Consider the following 20,675-nt stretch of genomic DNA (forward strand, 5'->3'; position numbering starts at 1 on the left):
GTACTATGTGCCACCCCAGGTTAGCAGGGAAGATGATGCACAGCAAAAAAGGATGAAAAATGCAATGAATAATTAACAATTAAATAGCGAGGCAAGAGATCCTGGACCCAAGCTGGTCTCAGGTCAATACATCTTCAGCTAAACTAGTATTGTTTACAGTTCCTGCTCTGTGCTATCCACAGATAGTTTCCTTGAGGGGCTTCCAAATACGGTAAAATAAAAGCAGAAAAAAATGGCTAAAGACAATACTGTGATGGAGGTGCTAGAAAGTGCTTTATGGCTTGTATTTTCTGAAGAGTTTCTCCCTTTAAACTTCATTTGCAGATGAACAATCCATATTCTCTGTGACTCAATTCTGCATCTAAAAAGTAGAAATAGTATTTCTTCCACCTGAATATTTTCTATCTTGTCTAGTTATCCAGTGAAGCAGCTGAGCAAGGACCTCATCTGCATGGTACTAAAACAGAAACAGCAGCAATATGAATGGAAGAAGATACTTTTAATTAAGCGAACAGCACTGGAAGTAATACTAACACAGGCAACAAGTACACCTTCTCATTTGCAATTTTAAGGTCAAAAGCACTCTGTGACTGCATTGCTACACTAAAATAAATTCAAATATAGTTTTCACCCACTTCATGATCCTCTGATATTCATGGAACAATGTAAAAAGGCTTTGGTTTCAATGAGAATCAAATAAACAAACTTGGCAAGTTGCTGACATGATAATTGCCCCCATCTGAAGTATAAATTCCTTTGGAGGCAGAGGAAATTATATTAAAGTTGTGGAAAGAGTAACTGGAAACAACAGAATAACTTCAGAAAAAGGAAGACTTAAGCTGAACACTAGGAAAAAGTTACTGACCATCAGATTTAATCAAAAGGTTTTAAGGAAAGTGGCATAACCCTGTAACCAGAAGCACTGAACCCAGCACTACAAAACACACCACACGAAAGGATCTAATACTAACAGAAGCCAGGATTTGATGACCTAATATGTGTTTTCCAGACCTGATTCCTAAGGCACTGTAATTTTTCTAGTTGAACAGTGTGCTACTCTATTGTATTGCACAATAAAGAGCATATAACAAAATCAGATGATCGTATTGAGAACAAACCAGCAATAACTTTCAATAAAAATTTCATGTTGCAGTTGAGGACTTCATACTCTTCAACAGATTTAATGTGAAACATGAATATGAACCAAACATTATTATTACCAGGTTCATCTACCAGAACTCCATTACAAAGTCTCCCTTTTATATGCTCCTTTTTATTTGCAGAATTTGCATTGCCTTTTAAAGAACACTGTGTAAAGTCACAGATGTAAGCCATGATGATTACACAGTAGGATTTCATTCATTTTAACCTGAAGGCTATGATTATGCCTCTTATGAGTGCAAGAAAGGGTTTCCTGCCCCTGGAGCAAATTTCTTCAATAACATCTGAATTCAACTCAGTTTTACTAAACACTTGTAATGTGTTTAGTTTGAGATAAGAAGATGGAAGAAATGTAAAATAAATTGTAATATGGGTTTCTTACAAAGTTTTCTTATTGATACAAAAGTTGCTGTACACATGAAGACTCATTTATCCATCAATAGTGAACAGAGGGTCAACACCAAATCTAAAAAAAAGAAAAAGAAAAAGAAAACAGAAGGATGTGCATATGTGACGGCAGAAGATGATGACTACCAAACTGATTTCAGCCAAAATATTTTTTGACATGAACATGAAACTCAGAATGAATTTGCTATAGTTCCGAAATAAATCATTTTCTATATTACTCTACATGCCAACAGCACACTCACACAGAAACATATAATCATAAAGAAGATAGGGAAGTAGTTCATTGCTACTAATTTTCTCTTCTATCCTCATTTTGAGTCCTCCCAGTTTCTGCACTGTAGAGATGTCTTACAGATCTCCGTATTGTTTGGACTCCAGTTACAATAAAAGTTGCAACTGTCTATGTGAACAACACAAATTCATTTTGAGTTTTGAAAAGGAACATCCGGATGGTTTCTGACATTAACATCAAACATCTGAACACCTTTAATACCTGATGACATAGCTCATGTACAATGACCATGGTGACATCCAGGAGGTATGATATAGAAGAAATGCTTGGATCTAGCAGTATCCTTTGCTCCACAAAAACACTCAGTCCCCAGTTCTCCATAGCAGCATATGGATGCTTAGGCACAGCTAACAGATCTAGAAATAGAAAAAATATACGTTAACTCCTTGTGGGAGCTACTATGCTGAACAGCTATTGCAAGTAAGGCCATAAATGATCACTAAAAGCATTTTAAATAACATACATGTAAAAAACAAAACTTAATTCCAGCTCTCAGTGTTATTTAGAAAACATTAATAAAATACGCATTTTTTAATCTTATGTCACTATCTGTTCACACATAATTACCATGGTATGGCTGTAACACAGTACTTTGTACTTCTAATTGAAGTTTTCTATGCAGAATCCACCTTATTTACAATACCTTGTTGATTTATTATACTTCTGGGTTTGATACTGCTTCTCATGTTTACTGTACCACATCCATGTAGTCACACAGACTGTTACCACAAGTATTTTTTACCTTTTCATTAAAGTGACTCCTTTATGAACATCCTGTACATCAAACTGTATACAAGGACTAACATTAAGGGGAGCACTGAAGAAATAACTGTTTCATAACAACCAGAAAGATGGCAAACTGTTCAGAACCACCAGTTCTTACAAAAAAGGCGTCTTGCAGCATCCACTATTGGTAGCATGCATCCTCTGAGAACAGGACTGCTGACAGCCACCTCTCAGCCCAACAGGCTGGAACAATGCTGCCATACACACCTTCAGAAGTATTATATCAGTTTTGTATTCAGTAAGTGACAAAATATTGGGAAGATGATGGGAAGGTCCTTCACCAGGTAAAAAAAAGCAGTGAAGAATTTCTCTCAGTGGTATGAGGTTGGACATGACAATATTAAAATGTCTATCCATGCATTAGAAAAATCTTTTTTTTTTTTAGAATGGTTTTGGCTTGGAAGGGACTTTAAAGGTCATCTAGTTCCAACTCCTCTGCAATAAGCAGGGACACTTTCCACTAGACCAGGTCGCTCAACACCCTGTCCAACCTGGCCTTGAACACTGCCAGGGAGGGGGCAGCCACAGCTTCTCTGGGAAACCTGTTCCAGTGTCTCATCACCCTCACAGTAAAAAATGTCTTCCTCAAAGCTAATCTAAATCTACCCTATTTCAGTTTAAAGCCATTACCCCTCACGCTATCACTGCACTCCCTGATAAAGAGTCCCTCCCCATCTTTCCTGTAGGCTCCCTTTAAGTACTGGAAGGCTGCTATAAAGCCTCCCCAGAGCCTTCTCTTCTCCAGGATGAACAACCTCAACTCTCTCAGCCTGTCCAGATAAGGGAGGTTCTTCAGCCCCCCATTCATCTTTGTGGCCTCCTCTGGACTTGTCTACGTCCTAGAGCTGAACACAGTACTCCAGATGGGGTCTGACAAGAGCAGAGTAGAGGGGAAGAACCACCTCCCTCGACCTGCTAACCACACCTTTGATGCAGCCCAGAATATGGTTGTCTTTCTGGGCTGCAAGTGCACCTTGATGGCTCATCGCCCGTTTTTCATCCACTAGTACCACCACATCCTTCTCCATGAGGCTGCTCCCAATCTACTCATCACCCAGCCTGTATTTGTGCTTGGGATTGCCCCAACCCATGTGCAGGACCTTGCACTTGGCCTTGTTGAACTTCCTGAGGTTTGCACAGCCCCACCTCTCAAGCCTGTCCAGGTCCCTCTGGATGGCGCATCCCTGCCCTCCAGCTTGTCAGCTGCGCCACACAGATAGGTGGTGTCAGCAAACTTGCTGAGGATGCACTCAATCCCACTGCAATCTTACTGCAGAAGACTGAGAAAGAACTAAAATTGACTATCAGTCTGGAAGTAAATCTAAAATTACAGTAAATTGACATAGGGAATAAACCAATATACAATGCTGGTTCATGGCAAAAACATCTGAAAGAACCCAGAAATAACTCGTATGTCTGCAAGAAGCCCAGTGCAATCTGTGTACAAATCAGCCAGAATCTTGGAAGCTACACTGCCACATCAGCATGGTGCTCCCTCCAGTCAAACTAATTAGCCTGGCTTCTTAATTAATTAGCCTGGCTGCCACACTCCTCTCATTTGGCTGTATTACTTCTGGTTCCAAAGCTAGTTCATCTGCAGTTAACACAAGTATATCTAGGTAGTACTTCACTGAGTAGATAAAAGGTCTCTGGGTTGACTTCCTAACCTGAAGAATTAAAATTCTGACATGCTTATTCTAAATAATACTCTGAATTATATCACAGCACTGACATCTCCTCCAAGTTCGTCTATTCTGGCTTGCTGATATGTGTGGTAGAATTGGCTTGGAGAACAACCTGACAGCAGGAGCTCTACTTCAGGATTCACAGGAAGTTGCCACTGAAATATCAGGAATGGAGAACTTGGATATATTTCAGCACTCCCAAAAAGGGCCTGCTGCAAGAAGCATAAAAATACCAGCCTTCTAGTGGAAGCACAGAGAGAGTCTAGCAACTACTTCGGAATACAAGCAAACTGAAAACATCCAAATTGCAAACAGAAATGTACTACAAATGGTAAAGAATAAATATTTTATATAAAGGCAGACACTAGAACAAGAGCCTAATTAAATAAAGCAAAAATCCAAAACATGGTGTTCAAGATTCAACATATGAATAAATACAATATTACATGCTTTCCCTTTCTTCAATTGAAGCTCTAACTGTACTATTTTTTTTAAATAACTACAATTTATTATAAATGACATGCAAAATTAAGAACTCCTGTCTGCTATATGAAGAAGGGTTAAGGATGAAAATAAAGGACACAAAGGCTACTGGGTTAAATCACTGAATTTAGCAAATCTTCATTAACATTAAATAGGGATCTCTCCCATTCTCAACTCTGTAAATAAAGCTGCAACTTCTTCTACAGCAATTAAACTTTCCTCCAAAAGGCATCTTCAGAAGAATAATACAGGGAGACTGTTCTTATTTACACCAATTTTATTTTCAGCAATTCCCCTCAAATAAGCAAAGTGACACCTAAATAGAACTAGCATGAAAGTAAAAAAGAGTTTCCTAATTGTCACTAATCCTTTTGTTTCTTTTCTCTCCTTTAGATTCATTTGTAGGTTTTGGTCTTTCTTGCCAGTCGTAACAGACAGATTTTGTAAGTGTCAGCCAGTAATAAACGGGAATAACTCTGTGGAACTGGAAAACTAGGGTGAGGTCTCATACTGAATACCTTTACAGGCTAATTATAGACTGTCTTTCACTACTTGTGTCATTGGTAGTGGTCTGCTGGTTTAGACTGATACTTGATAGCACTGACATACCAATAAAACCCTCCAGTCTGATGGACGGCTAACTGCCTTGCAGGTAGACAATCGCAGAGGGATATTCTAAATTACTTTTATCCAACGCAGCCCCATTGTTCTGCAAGCCTGGAAACTCCTCTCATGCAGCTTCAGTTAATGCTTAAAGGGCTTTTCTGAACAGACAAAACATAATAGATAACCCTGTTGGTTTCCAGAATACTAATCTTTGCAGGTGACATGAGCATACCAATAATGCTGAATGAAGAAATACACTACAACATATGAACACACTCCTACCTTTTCCTAGTGCAGGGTCTGATGCACTGCATTTAAATGCCAGAGACTTTTTTAATCTCCAGTGAGAGACAGAATGGACTTTGAACGTACTTATTATGACAAAATGAAAGATATTTTGCTTGTCATTTTCCATGTCTAAACTCTGAATGTGTAAGTCTCGGTGCTAATTTAGAAATTAAATTCTGTAGTGGCTGGTCTTGTTTACTCCACAAATTTCTACTACCTTTCAATAAAATTCCAAACAAGCCTAATTTTGTGGTAAAAGTACAATAATCTATATCTTTCTCTGGGGAGTCATAAACGTTTGATTTCAGATGAACAATGTCCAAATTTCACCATGAGAATTTGTACTTCCCTCTGTTTATCACACCATTAGAGCACTGAAGAAGGTATTCTGTGCTCCTGGAGGTGATATGTGTTAAGGTTTTAGTGTCATTTTTAAGTAGCAAGGTACAAAAGGAGGGATGATGATGCACATTTTGATAGAAATATCATTCACACGTATTACTGCTCAAAAGTGTTCTGCACTAACTGCAAAATGTGAACTACTGAATATACAACAGTTTGTCTGCATGCTGCATCCAGTTACTCTGCACACTATTTAATTAAATTCTTTGTAAAGCACTTGTGAATGCTTGATTATGTGGATATTGCTGGGGAAATAGAAATGCGTGTTACTGCTTGCAGAGAATAATATCCTCATACATCATAAAACTGTTACTTGAGATTTCCTGATACAGCAGTGGAGAAAGTCCTGTGTGCTGCTGGAATAATAGAGGGTTTCCACCTCTTGGCCTTCACAGAAACTAAATTCATGATCAAGAAGTAAAAACTATACCGCTAAAATAAAATCACCAGAAAAGCCATCAGGATAAAAATGTGTTGGAACTTCACACTAACATACTATACTGGCAGAGTTATTCGAATACAAGGATAGCATTTGGATGTTTTTTAAATCTATTTCATTATGAATCTCATTAAAAACATTTCAAGTTACAAAAACTGTACATAGCCCAGTAGCTTCTTTTATTTCCAAACTTTTAATTAAGGCATCATAACTATGTGAGCTTACATCAAAATATAACTGTCTGACATTATTAGCAAGTATCATCATAGTGCAAACCAGAAAATAGCAATTTAACAGCTAAGTTAGTCACAAATCAAATCAACATTAGGGGTTTTTTTTAACTTTAGCTATGAACTTAGCATCTGTGCAATGTGAACAAACGATACATTTTTTCCTTTTTCCCCCATTCATTTACAGTATTTTCTAGGCACCCTCAAAAACTATTAAATTCCCCAAACCACACAACTGGGAACATCACTCTTGTTTGTAAAGAGAGGAGAGAGAACTGAATAGGATTAAATGCGAAACAAGATCCAACTCTCTCATGCAGTGTAGCCTGAATCTGGGGGTTCTTCCCCTCTCCTTTATCATCCCACTCTTTTACAAATATCAAAGGACCTTTTCCACCACTGTGATTCCACTATGTTTAACCACCTCAGTTTGACATCTGGTATAACTGACACTCATCCTTACTATATCTGAGTGCCATATAAACACAGAAAGACAGAGAGGCATCCACAGGCACGAACACATTTACTAATATTATGTACTGCAATTTTATTTGGTTTAGCTGCTGGTTGAAATGTAACGAAGGCTAGATCCTGCAGAACATATGACAGTATTCAATTTCTAATACTCAAGGTGGAAGATAAAAAGCACCTACTAGGGGAAAAAAAAAAAAAAGCTAAATCTGTGAACAATTTCTGCAAATTTTATGCTTACATAAGTCTCCCAAATAAATCGGAGAGCTCTGAAACACTGCAACTTGTAAATAAGAGCATAGAGAACAAGAATTTTCTGTCAAGCATCTTTATTTTTTTTTTTCCCTTAATAAAACAAGGAGGCACAGAGAAACTGTTCATTTCATTAATTCCATGTTTTTCCCTTACAATCTCTATTTTAATTACAAAATTGACACTATTAAAATAATTTGAATTTATCTACGTGCCTCTCGCATTATTTTCATTCATTTCTTCAGAGGGGCTTTCTTCAAGATTTCAGGTGTAGATTTCTTGCTACCAGGTACTTCATTTGACAGCAATTTCAACAAATTAAGAGAAAGCATGGACTAATATCAGTTTATTTTAGTCTTGACAAATGAAAACTGAAGTATGGTTTTGCCCTTTCATAATACTGCATAATGCAATCAATAGCTGTATTAAATTTCTCTAGAGGTGTTGAGCAATTTCCTAAAAGAAAGTTGTTGTCAAAAAAATACCTATTTACTAAAAGGGTTTATATTTCTGCCACTTGGATTCCTTAATCAAAGCCATTTCTTCTACTAAGAATAAGTAGAAGATGCTTTTCTGTAATGTAATACCATTTAATGATTTATGCGTATTTTAAAGAACAAGTCAACTACAAGAAGTGACAGCTTTGGCTAAAAACCATTAAGTCAAACAGTAGTTATTGTAAGAAATATCCAAATTTTCTATGGATAAAGACTTACTGATAACAGTACTTACGAGAATTATCTAAATTAGCTACCAAAAAACTTTCTTTTCTGCAAGAGAAGTTTGTGACGGAAAAACACATTTTCCTTGCATATATTTTCATCTCCTTAAAAAGTTATTGGGGGGGGGGGGGGTGTGTTACCAAAAAAAAGCAAACATACTAGGGCTTGGCAAAAGCTCTCTGAAGCCAACAGGATGGTCTCCAACTGACTGCTACAGCAGAATGAAACACAACTAATGAATTTGAATGTTCCTCTTGAGACATTTTGAGACACCCGATTTTCAGAAAATATTAAGTGTGTATTTCCTGAAAACTAAACCATTTCAGTATCTCACTTTTGTCATTTAGGACCTAGGTACCCCAAATTAGCTGTCTTTTAACTATTACTTTTATTTAAGATACAACTTAATAGTTTTCTTCTGTCTTCTCTCACTACACGTTAAGTATTCAAACACACAAAAGTCACAAGCAACGTGGATGACAGCCCCACGGGAAATCTTTGACTAACATTTCTGTTTACCCAAATGCTTATTCTGGCACCCATCAGTTTTTATCTCTGGGACTACACCACCAATATTCTTCTGTAAGCATGACACTTACCAACCCACATGGACGTTAGCCTGCAGAGTTAATGCAAAGGTCTAAAACTGTTTGCCATTATTTCAGTCAAATCAAATGTTTTGTTGCAGACCCTGAGGAGAAATCACTGACACATAGCAGTTTATTGCTGGGGTTTTTATTGCTTCTTATTGCTGTACAAAGTATTACTTAACGTTAACTGACATAAACAATGGATGGATTTCCAGAGCGTTTGATACGAACAGCAAATGTTTAACGCAGTGTGAATATTAAAGGATCCAAGAGGAAAAAAAAAAGCGTGGGACAGAAAGCTGGGGAGGGTAAGGAGGAGAATAAGTAGAAATATAGAAAGAAAAACTTTGTTATTTTTTCAAGCAACTGAGGCTTAACACTGGGTGATGGCTAGTTTACAGTTCAAAAAAATAAAATAGAAACCTGTTGATTTTATTTGACATGCATATTATTAAATTACTTTCAATTTTCATAACCCAAATCTATAGATCATTCCTTTGTTATTTCAAAGTATATCAAATGATTCAATGTTAATATGAAAAATGACTGCAATCACTCATTGAGGCTGAATTATATATCATCTTGGTTTTATCAATCTCTACATGAGCTCCCTTTCTTTTAAATAATACCTGAACAGATCATTATGAACGGCTGCACAGTAAAAAACAAGGAAAAAACTATCTTTCACAAAGTTTCTTTATTAATATAAACCTTTTTTCCCAGCCTTCAGTCTAGTGTGGGTATTCTAAACTCTCAGACATATATTATAACACTGAACAAAGCAAGACACAGACTGAAATCAACTCAGGTTTCTGTTACTCCAAGTTACAGGGCTAGTATTGTTTGTTCATCCCTTACAGTATGTACACAACAGAGAAACGGAGAAAATACATTCCAACTCTCAACACCAAAAGATCTGGAGAGAGGAAAAACCAAGAAAGACTTTTGTTGCCTTCATAAATACTGTTTCTAATGTAAATACAAAGAGCACTGACATGATGGAAAATTGCCAACAGTCATTTTCCTACCACCACAGTTAATAGAGCATGAGGATTCTATGGCTGAAAACAACACGCCACTGATTACCGAGCACCTCCAGTATGAATACTGCCTCAAAGAAAATGATCAAGTGACATAACAATAGTCCTTCTCTTTGCTACAAAACCAAGATGCAGAAACACAGAAAACTCCAGAAATCTGTATCACTTAAGAATTATAACAATAAGGTAAAATAAATCTTTTCATCCAGCATACATAAAACTGATTTGCATCACAGTAATAAAGACATGAATGTTTCCATTAGTACAACACTCTATATACCCAGATTTACATATTTTATGTTTGCTTTATAGTGAGATCGTATTCACAGGTGATGGGCACAGTTTAGCAGTGAAAGTAGAAACAGGAATTATGGGAAGACAGGCAGGTATTTTGCATTTTCAGTATCTCAAAAATATATATCGCAATATTGCACCTGGAGATAAAATTACAATATAGCTAATCATATGCACCACATCTGAAGGTAATGTTTTTGTGGGGACTGTATCTACTTATCTTCTCTCCTCCAGAGTAAGCTGAAGAAATACAAATGGTCTGTCCTGGATAGCTCCTGAGATAGTGCTTTTAGGTCTTGCTGTTTATCCTAAGCCCTAAAATAAAGTTTATCTTACACTCTTATGAAAATGCTTTAGAAAAAATTGGCCAGGATAAATTTTTACTATCTTAAGAGTAAAAATAGTAAACTATTCATCAGTTTATTTAATACACCAAGAATCAGTAACTTTCTGTGACATATCACAAAAAACCCCACCATCCTGATTTCTAGAGAAACACAAATAGGTTCTCATTCTCCACAGAGGACTCATTCTGTTCTTACGCAAGCCCGCACTCTCTCCTCCCCACTCATGCCTGAGGATGTAACCACTTAAACTAAGTCTTGTCATAGACCTCATATTCACCCTTACAAGAGGCTCACCAGAACACCCCAAGGGATCAGTGGGACCAAAATGTGAAAGTCAAAGCTAAACTTCTCGGTGCATTTATAGATCCTGAAGAGATTTAACTAAGTGAATTTACTCCACTCTGTTCCATATCAGCATGGGCACAGGCTGACAGCAACGTGCTGTGCAGTTACCCATCACAGGTGAAAAATCACAGTTAAAATGCATGCATGCAAGATTGCGACAAAAAAATCCTCCTTCTCTAAACAGTTACTCCAGATTTCCCACAGTAAAATGCAGCACCAGGACCTGAACCTCTAAGGAGATTCACTTCCCTGGTGCAGGAAGGCTGAGCAATAGGCTCCACTCAGTTCATGTCCTAGTATGCTGAGGCAGGCAGTACTATGTCTTTGGATAAAGACCTTCTTTTTTAAGCTGGGCCCAGAGTTATTACTGAACCCCGCATCCTTATCACCAGGTGTGGGGGGGAAATTAAAATAAATAAGCAGGATAGAAAAGCAGAGTAGCTGAAACCTCCATCAGAGCTGAAAATCTCTCCGAGCATGGAAAACAATGGGAAGAGATGGAAATGGTGCTTTGCTCTGCACCTGGAAGTAATAGGTACTAGTGAAGAGAAAGACAATAACTAGAAAGTAGCCTTATTTCTGACAGTTGTGGTTTCAATTAACTCAGAGAGTAGAACCTAAACACGAATGTGTTAACAAAAATGGAATACTGAAAACCATGTAAAAATAAAACTCTAGATCGAAATGTTTTTAATCTGGTTACCAAAAAAAAAAAAAAAAAAAAAAAAAAATGGTGACTGATACAAACTGAACTGGACGACTGAAGTTGGGCAAGGAGCTAACAAGACCTGAGAACAGAAGAGGTTGTGACAAACCTGCAACAGACCACTCTGAAACTCAGAAAAAGCAGAGCCTGCAAACAACAGGAGTCATTCAGTCTGGAACAAAGTTTACAAAGATCAGACAGATCTCCGACACAGTGAGTAAGACTGATAATCCAATATCCCACCAGAAAAGAAACCCGAGACAGAAAATCATGCAGAGCTCAGAGAACATGCAGAGCGGCACACACAGTGACAGCCTGGACAAGCGACAGTTCTCTTCAGTGTGCAGGAAGAAATACTGGAAAGGTGATGGATTAAATTGCTTTCCTCCAAAAATGGAGTGACTATATTGACAAGGGGGATGATGACAGCAACGCCAACTCTTATTAGTATTTCCTGGGTACTTTTATGATACACAAATACTCTAGGGTATGGTATTGCTACAATTTTGTATAAAATATGCCCTGTTAGTTCCCTTAAATTACATTTAAGCCAAATTAAGGTCAAAAATCAGTAACAAATTTTATGAATGAAAACGCTGTAATGAATGCTTACAAAAGTTAACACCAAATAGACAAAATCTATGCTTAATGTATTTACACTGATCCATATTTACATCTATATTGAGCTGGCACTGACAAGCAGTCCTTGTGTACACCTTATGTTTCATGTATCATCAAAAAATTATTCAGATGTTCTGGTCTGAGAATTCATCCATAAGAGATGAACTTCTCACAGAGCACTTTCAGGTGCACTCCTCCACTCCATCTTAGATCTTCATCTGCTGCAGATATCTTGGTAAAACCACAACAGGCTTTTACCCATCTCACCTTTGAAATGTTGCTGGGATCTAAACAGACAATCTTTCATCCTGACTCATTCTGTTTCCCCCATTTTCAAGACACAGTCTGTCCATTTTTCTTAATAAGGAAGTGAACAAACTCCCTTAGATATGCAAATATCTGTTTGTTAGACTAGAAATTATCTTCCACACTAAACTGGCTGGTAAGCAGCTTCTTACTTCAGGATAAAAACATTACTTCAGGATAAAAACATTTCCCCCTCCCTTTGATAATTCATTTGCATTTTTCAGTATGTAATGTGACCTCCACTGGAGTTTACATTCTATGCCAATCTTTACCTGCATTATGCAAAGATCTATATAGAATAAAATGTATGCAGCTCATTACTGACTGCTAACCAAGACCAGTAACACTAACACACTGGTAATGAACCACCTCAGGACAGCAGTGGGCTTGCAGCAACTGATCCCCATTGCAGCCTCACTGCTCTCGAAGTCAGAGTAAGACAACTGCAGGACATAACAAGACAACATAAAGAAGCTACATTTTCCCTTGCTTTTGCACAGGGAAGAACCCATGTAAAACTGGAACTTTTTATTATTGCCTGCAAAAGGAGATATTTTGGGAGACCATTCTATGTTAGCTGAATATACAAAATTTTGGCAGATGACATTTGGAAAGTTTATGCATTCATCTTGTGATGGCACAGAGTATCAAGTTTTACACACTAACACTTTGTATGGGAAAAACCAAGAATATAGAGTGGTGAGGGGCTTTGGACAACTTTAGAAAGAATAAAAAAATGCCAAGCTAAAACTAAATACACCAAAAAAAAAGCATAAAGGGTAAACAATGGAAGTATGGAGAGTTGTTACTGCACAAAGGTACACAGGCAAACCATGAGGACAACATTATCATCATGTCTAGCCACTACAAAAAACACTGAGATTTACTCTGAGTAATGGATTAGGCAACCAAATTTGTGCCAAATGTAGTTTTTTAAATCAGCAGCTACTGTAAGGACTACTGAAAAATTCCATTTACATACAATGGAAAAGTCCATGAAAAGACAACAAGAACTGAAAGGGTCAGATAAAGAGATCTGCCTGTAATCCCACAGCAAATTCAAGAAACAGTATGACAGCAAACATAAACTGAATTCTTCAAGTAACTTTATCATGGTATCAGTGCAGTGCTTTAACAGAATCACAGAATGGTTGAGACTGAAAGGGACCCCTGCAGATCATCCTGTACAACTCCTCTCCTCAAGCAGGGCCACCACAAGCCAGTTGCCAGGACTGTGTCCAAATGACTTTTGAATATCTCCATGGATTGAGACTCTACAATCTCAGTCATGCTCACTGAAAAAAAGTGTCTCCTGATGATCAGGAGGAATGTCCTATATTCCAGTTTGTGCCCACGGCCTCTTGTTCTCTCACTGAGCACCACTGAAAAGAGCCTGGCACCATCTTCCTTGCACCCTTCCTTCAGGTATTTATATACATGAATGAGATTCCGCCTGAGCCTTATCTTACACAGGCTGAACAGTCACACCTCTCCCAGCCTCTCCTTATAGGAGAGATGCTCTAGTCCCTTAATCATCCTTGTGGCCTTTCACTGGACTTTCTCCAGTATGTCCATGTGTTTCTCATACTGTAGAGCCCAGAACTGCACACAGCACTCCAGGTGTGGCCTCATCAGTGCTGAGTAGAAGAGAAGGATCATCTCCCTTGACCTACTAGCAACCCTCCTGTAGCCCAGGACACCATTCACCTTCTTTGCTGTGAGGACACAGTGCTGGTTCATGGGAAACTTCATGTCCACGAGCTCCTTTCTGAAAAGCTGCTTTCCATTTGGTCAGACCCCAGCATGTACTGATGCATAGGGTTGTTTCTCTCCAGGGGCAGGACTTTGCACTTTCCTTTGTTGGGCTTCATGAGGTTCTTGTCAGGCAATCTCTCTAGTCTGCTGAGGTCCCACTGGATGGCAGCACAATCCTTCATGTCATAGGCTATTCCTTCCAGTTTTGCATCATCTGCAAACTTGCTGAGGGTACACCCTGTCCCACCATGTGTATTATTAATGAAGATGTCAGAACTGGACCCTGACCCCTCGGGTACACTGCTAGCGACTGGCCTCCAACTAGACCTAGTACCACTAATCACCACCATCTGGGCCCAGCTGTTCAGCCAGTTTTCGATCCACCTTACTGTCTGGTCATCTAGCTCATACTTCCTCAGCTTCTCTATGAGAATCTTACAGGAGACAGTATCAAAGACCTTACTAAAGTCCAAGCAGACAATAGCCACTGCTCTCCCTTTGTCTACCAAGCCACTCATTTCATCATAGAAGGTTATCAGGTTGGTCAAGCATGACTTCCCCCCGGTGAATCCACACTGACTGCTCCCAGTCACCTTGTCCTTCACACATGTGGAAATGGTTTCCAAGATTAGTTGTTCCATCACCTTCCCAGAGACTGCAATGAGGCTGACTAGCCTATAGTTCTCTGGGTCCTCCTCCTTGCCCTTCCTTAATATGGGGGTGACATTTGCTTTCCTTCAGTCTTCAGGTGCCTCTCCCAATCACCCTAGCCTTTCAACAATCAAAAGTGGCCTCACAATGACATCAGTCAGCTCCCTCAGCATTCATGAGTGCATACAGTTAGGGTCTGTATGGTTAAAACTAGAGAGCACTAGCACTAAACAAAAATTTGGAAGTCAATATTCAAGCAGACAAAAGGCCTCCACAATATAACACAAATAACATGCTTCAAAGATATCTTATTTTTTTGTTTAAAAAAAGATGAGAAAGTCTCCCCTTTTTTTCCAGAAGATAAAACTGAGAATTTTGTGTGTGTATTACAAATGTATGAATCCTAGTTCAAATCTTTATAGTTTCAGCAAATCAGACAAGAACTCTGAATTAACTGACAGACAGGCAGGCAACAAAATCCATAGATATTAACAACAAAAAAAGTTATTATCAGCAAAAATATGGCCTGTGACTGCCACAGAAATCAAGACCTTCAGAAAGTAATCAATGCTCTTAGGATAGGACAGGCAAGGCAGCATATTGCTACCACTCCAGACAAGTATTTAGTGAGAATTGAGAGATATATTTTCTTCAGTTCCCTAAAAGAATGAAGAATTAAGGAAAGTAATTAATAAATAAAAAAACCTAAGCAATCATTTCTGAGACACCACAATGAATTAACCATCTCCACAGAGGCAAAATACCAGTATTTTATGGTAAACTCATGGATTTGAACAGATCAGAGATTACTTCTACACTTTTCCTAGTTTGTTTGTATGTTTTAAAAATTGTTTAAATTATTGGTGTATTTATTTCATCTGAATGTCCCCGTTATACTATTTATTACATTTCAGCTGAAGAAGAAAAAAGATGGTGGGAATTCTACCTATAAGTGTTTCTGCTTACCAGATAAAATTATTATAGGTAGGACTCAGACTAAGTCTTTGCTCTGGTCAGAAGAGGAAGTTCTAGACAAATCTGTGCAGACAGGCCATCCTGAATTTTATGTGATGCATACAACAGATACCTCCACGTTTAAACCTATAAGCAAGATGCTGCTTCTGAGACTTTTTTGGTGAATGAATGCTGGTGGCTATGTGCCTCCCAGCTGATGGCTACAGGTCTCTCTTCTTCACTCTTCTCTATACTCTTTACCAACCTCATTTTCCTACTGCTGAAACCTGATCCACATGCCAGAGACTTCAGTGCAAGTTGTCACTGTAATTTGTGAGCATGGTCCTCCTCTCATGACCTCCATCTTCTAGCACAGTGCCCCAACCCAGCATTTCCATTTACAGACTCCATGCACACAAAGACAGTATTGGTCAGTACCTGACAGAGAAACAAGCTTGGCGGGAGGTCAAGCCAGGTAGGATAATAAAGATCCAGGCACAAGACTAATATACCAAATAAAGCAACAGCATCAACATCTCATAATCTGTAATGTAGAATTACCTGCATTTGGAGTTGCAATACAACCATTCTGTTGATGTACTGCTCATCGCTGCTATCTATAGGGTATGAATTAAACCAATTTCTTCAGTCAGTCCTTTTTGACTTCTGAACTAATAAATTTCACCCCCTCAAATTTAGTTCTTCAACATGAATTGAAAGAACAGAGTCAGCTTTTCTGGTTATTCAACTCCATAACAAGTTGAACAAGTCATGGAACTAAACAGAATAAATCAACATAAATAAAACTTTATTGTTCCAATTACACAAGAAGCTGTAACTACTCAAAACTGATACACTTCAACATTCTTTTTTGTGGGGTTCAGCAAATTACCTTTCCAAATTTAGTAGTCATTCTTTAAGACTTCAGCAAAACAGTAAACTGTTTGAATGTTACCTCAAACTTAAATTAGCACAAAAGAACACAGATCAAGGACTAGCTTGAGCTAAAAAAAAAAAAAAAAAAAAAAAAAAAAAAGATCCTGCCTCAGAGTACCAAGAAATGCAGTAGGAAAAGCTGAAAAGGATTGCCAGAAGGCTTCAGAGACACAGTTGAGAAACACAGACAAACTGAGAAGCAAATCAAAGAAATGAAACATTTGTCTGAGACAGCCAGTAAGTAAGGGCCTAGAAGCTGAGGAAATGTTGCTGAAGGGACTACGAATACAAACGGGATAAATGTTTTGAGGGGATGGAAAAAAAGGGAGCAAACGAATGCAGAAAGAGAACACAGGCTTAATCCTGAGTACATTATTTAATTACACTTACTTGAACACACCTTATTAGGATACATTTGCAATTTCTGACTCATTCCAGTTAAGGTTTTGCATATCTTAAATGAATAGAACAAGAAGAAACAACCTGTGGAAAAGCTCATCTTTTCCTCTGCTCAAGTACAAAGAGTTGAAGGAGCTGAAGGTTCATCAGGTATGGAAATAACTCACTTCAGCAACTGTTCAGTTATTAACTAGAGATGTCAGCACTTCAGGCATTCATGCACTCTACCTTTCTGAAGAACTTTACATAGCCAGAAGGGCTTCAGAGAAGTTCTCAGGAACTCTAGAAGTTAATAAAACTTTGGCAGAACCATAGCTTGAGGGTTACTGAAGGAATGGTTTTACATAGTGAAACGGTATTTGAGAGCGAACTATATACACAAATGGCAGTGACAAACAGAATTCAATGATCACATGAGCATCAAAGACGTTGAAGGAAAAAACAGCAGTTAAATAAGCTGAACTAGCAAAAGAAGCCATGAAAAGAAAATTGAATAAAGTGAACGTAAAGCAGACAGAAATTCAGTATGACCAATTGCACCTACCAGATAACAGAAACTGAGAATCTCTCTGAGAAGCCCTTTTACTGGCAACAAGAAAGAAACCAAAACAGATGTAGCACGTTCTTCTCCTAAAAGAGCACTTGTCCAAATACAATCTTGTCTATGTCCCATGTTTTACTGTGGCATTACAAAGTCATGTTCTGCTCTCAGTACTACTAGCCCACTGAATACACAAACTTTTCCAATTATACAGAAATCAGAATGGTTTCCCTGACTAGAATTTCATTCCCTGCATCATAGATTTAAACATTAAAATTATATTAAAGAACCATAACAAAGTTAGGTTCACAAACCTCAGCTAAACTTGATAACCTATGAATTATTTACATTAAAAATATAGTTTTCATTTTAAAGTGTTTCTATTATGACAAGTTTTCTCTTTTTGTAGCATAATTTTTCCATACCATCTTGCTTCATTATTATTTACAGAAGAAAAAAAAAAAATCTGATCATTCCACTTAAAAGAAAAAGAATCCAATTAAAGATTTTGCTACATAAGTAATGTTTGATGAAGACCAGGAAGGAGCATACAGGCTTTTGTTTTCAGAAAATGTACAAATAACTTACACAAAGTAAGTTTTGCAAAGTCTGTTAGAAGAAAGAGAATAACCTGCTAGATCCTCAATATAATAAGAAAAAGAACTGGTACAGAATCAGGGTTTAATAGTCTTTGAATCTAGAAAGTCTTTTTGTTTTGGCTCCTATCAACACAGTTCAGACTACACAGATAATTCAATGTGCACCACAGAAGTATGCTTAAAAATCTTAGTAATACCATGCAGAGGACCATCACAGTCCTGTAGTGAACTTAGTAAGCCAGCACCCCAAGTACTGAAAGTACACAAGGTTCACACTGAAGTCTTTGAACCAAGTTCTCTTTTACACTGAAGACATTATCTTCTCCTGCGAAGACAGACTATAAAACAGCCTGAATGAAACAGTGTCTTCATGTGGTTCCTGGTCCTTATTTAGTACTGGAACAACGTATAACAGTGTTGGATCAAATATAAGTCAGATCCAAAAGGACTAAGTACTTGCTTAAAGCAGATTATTAAGTATGTGAAAGAACAAAGCCTAGCACTTCACTGACATCTGAGAATGCAAGTGAGAGATGCAGAAGAGGATGAAGAAAAACAAAGAACTTTCTTGGTTCATGCATTACAAGTCTACTAGTTTAAATTAAACAATGACAATTGTACCAGTGGAGGAACCCTCTCCCTATCTCATGGCTGTACTTGATGAAAGGCACATTATAGTATTTCTATAAGAGGACAGTTTATTTTGGTTTTTCATGCCATTATTTTGATACTCCTCAAGAAGATATTTTACTCTTAAAGCCAATTTTGTTCATTCTCATTTAGCAAACACTGATTTCCCCCCCAAGTCTGCATTTCAAATAGAGCTAAAACAAGCAAGGCTAGTTTTGTTTAACACCTTCAAAGGTGCTGAACCTCCTCTGGCTATCTGGAATAAAACCCCACAGCTGTGACTAGTTCTTTATGGATATTCCAATCCTACTTTTTTCTTCAAAGCTTCAATAGCTGTTCAAAAGAAATACAACGCATCCTTCTTCAAAGATTACAGGAAAGGTACTGCATTTTGCATTACCATACATGATCTCAGTACATTTCTTGCTGTCTGCTCTACCTGGGAGTTCTGCTTGATGTCAGCTTGCAGGTATTTACAGTGATGACCAAAGATAGTCATCCACAGAGACAAATTACTAGGGGCTTCAAGAATATCAGCTACCCTTCCAACAAGAAAAAAATGAAACACGTATTTATCAAAAGACACTTTTGCCTCTTGCCACAGCTATACGCTACACAAGGAACTGCTATTTCATTTACAAGTGAATATTTAGTGTCGCAGTGACAACACACATTTCAGTGAATGGAGTAATATGCTTGACAGAGTGCGAAGAACAAGATTATAACCTGTTCTTTCAAAATTCAGCACTTGAAGTAACCAGTGGAAAACTTTAGAAATATCAGACAAAAAAAGGAATAATCCCAACCACTACTTTAAGATCCAGAAAAGCAGATTCATCCATTTGGTATTGATGTCCTAAATACCTTTTTCCACAGACATTCTCTCATAAGTTCATGTTCATTATTTTATGTAATAAATGTATGAGTTAGCTTAATTGTAAAACAAAAGTCCAAACACAATGAATTAATTGTATGCAAGCTATAATACACAGAAATGAATAGATTATAGAAATATATTCTAGCAACTAATGAAGAAAGGGCAAGGAACCCTCATGATAATAAAGGTTATCATATTATTTTGCTACTTAGTCTATACAGTAGAAGTCCCTCTGACAGTAGAAAATGCTGTCATTCCTAGAGATTCTACCTCTTCAAGTGTTTTTTCAGAGTCAAAGAACTGTCTTGACTTGTATAGTACTGTTGAAATCACAGTTTCAAGGAAACATGTCTCCAGGCACATGAATCCCTGTGATGACTTCTTCACTTGGTCTGCAGAAAATCCAAGCTTCTCCAGCTGTTCTGTCCTCCCCATAACTCATTGTCAATTCACTGTATCTCTTCCAGCTCATATCACTGTTAACTCCTCTCCTCTTCTAGTATTTTAATGATGCTTCCCTCTTGATCAAAACCTCCTTTATTTCCTTTTTGCCTTTTCTATCAGACTACTGTCACATCCTTAGGTGTATTTGCCATTTACCGTGTTTGGATTGCTGGAAGGGACTAAAGAGAAAACTGAAGAGAGAACTTAATCTTGTGTGACTCCATGAGAAGGATAGGTAGTGGTGTCATCAATCTTTAAAACTCCTTTGAATGTATGTATACACAGACCCAAACGATTGCCCAGGTAACAGCTTTATTATCCTCTGTTATGCAGTATCAGCAATTGCATCTTTTTGCTGCCCCGTTAATGTATCACATTGACATGTCGGAACTGTCCCCTAGGTCCCACTGGCACA

The 20,675-nt window shown here is 37.8% G+C and overlaps 1 protein-coding gene across 1 annotated transcript in view; it reads right to left on the bottom strand.

Moving 5' to 3' along the window:
- Positions 1-20,675, bottom strand: part of TRHDE (thyrotropin releasing hormone degrading enzyme) — a 213,418-nt gene that overhangs the window by 131,235 nt on the left and 61,508 nt on the right. The window contains exon 3 of the mRNA XM_026865004.1: positions 2,063-2,217. Within this exon, the coding sequence (XP_026720805.1) occupies positions 2,063-2,217 (155 nt within the window). The remainder of the gene's footprint in view (positions 1-2,062; positions 2,218-20,675) is intronic.

Source organism: Athene cunicularia, assembly GCF_003259725.1.
Source record: "Athene cunicularia isolate RWA chromosome 1 unlocalized genomic scaffold, athCun1 chr1_part2, whole genome shotgun sequence".
Lineage (NCBI taxonomy): Eukaryota > Metazoa > Chordata > Aves > Strigiformes > Strigidae > Athene > Athene cunicularia.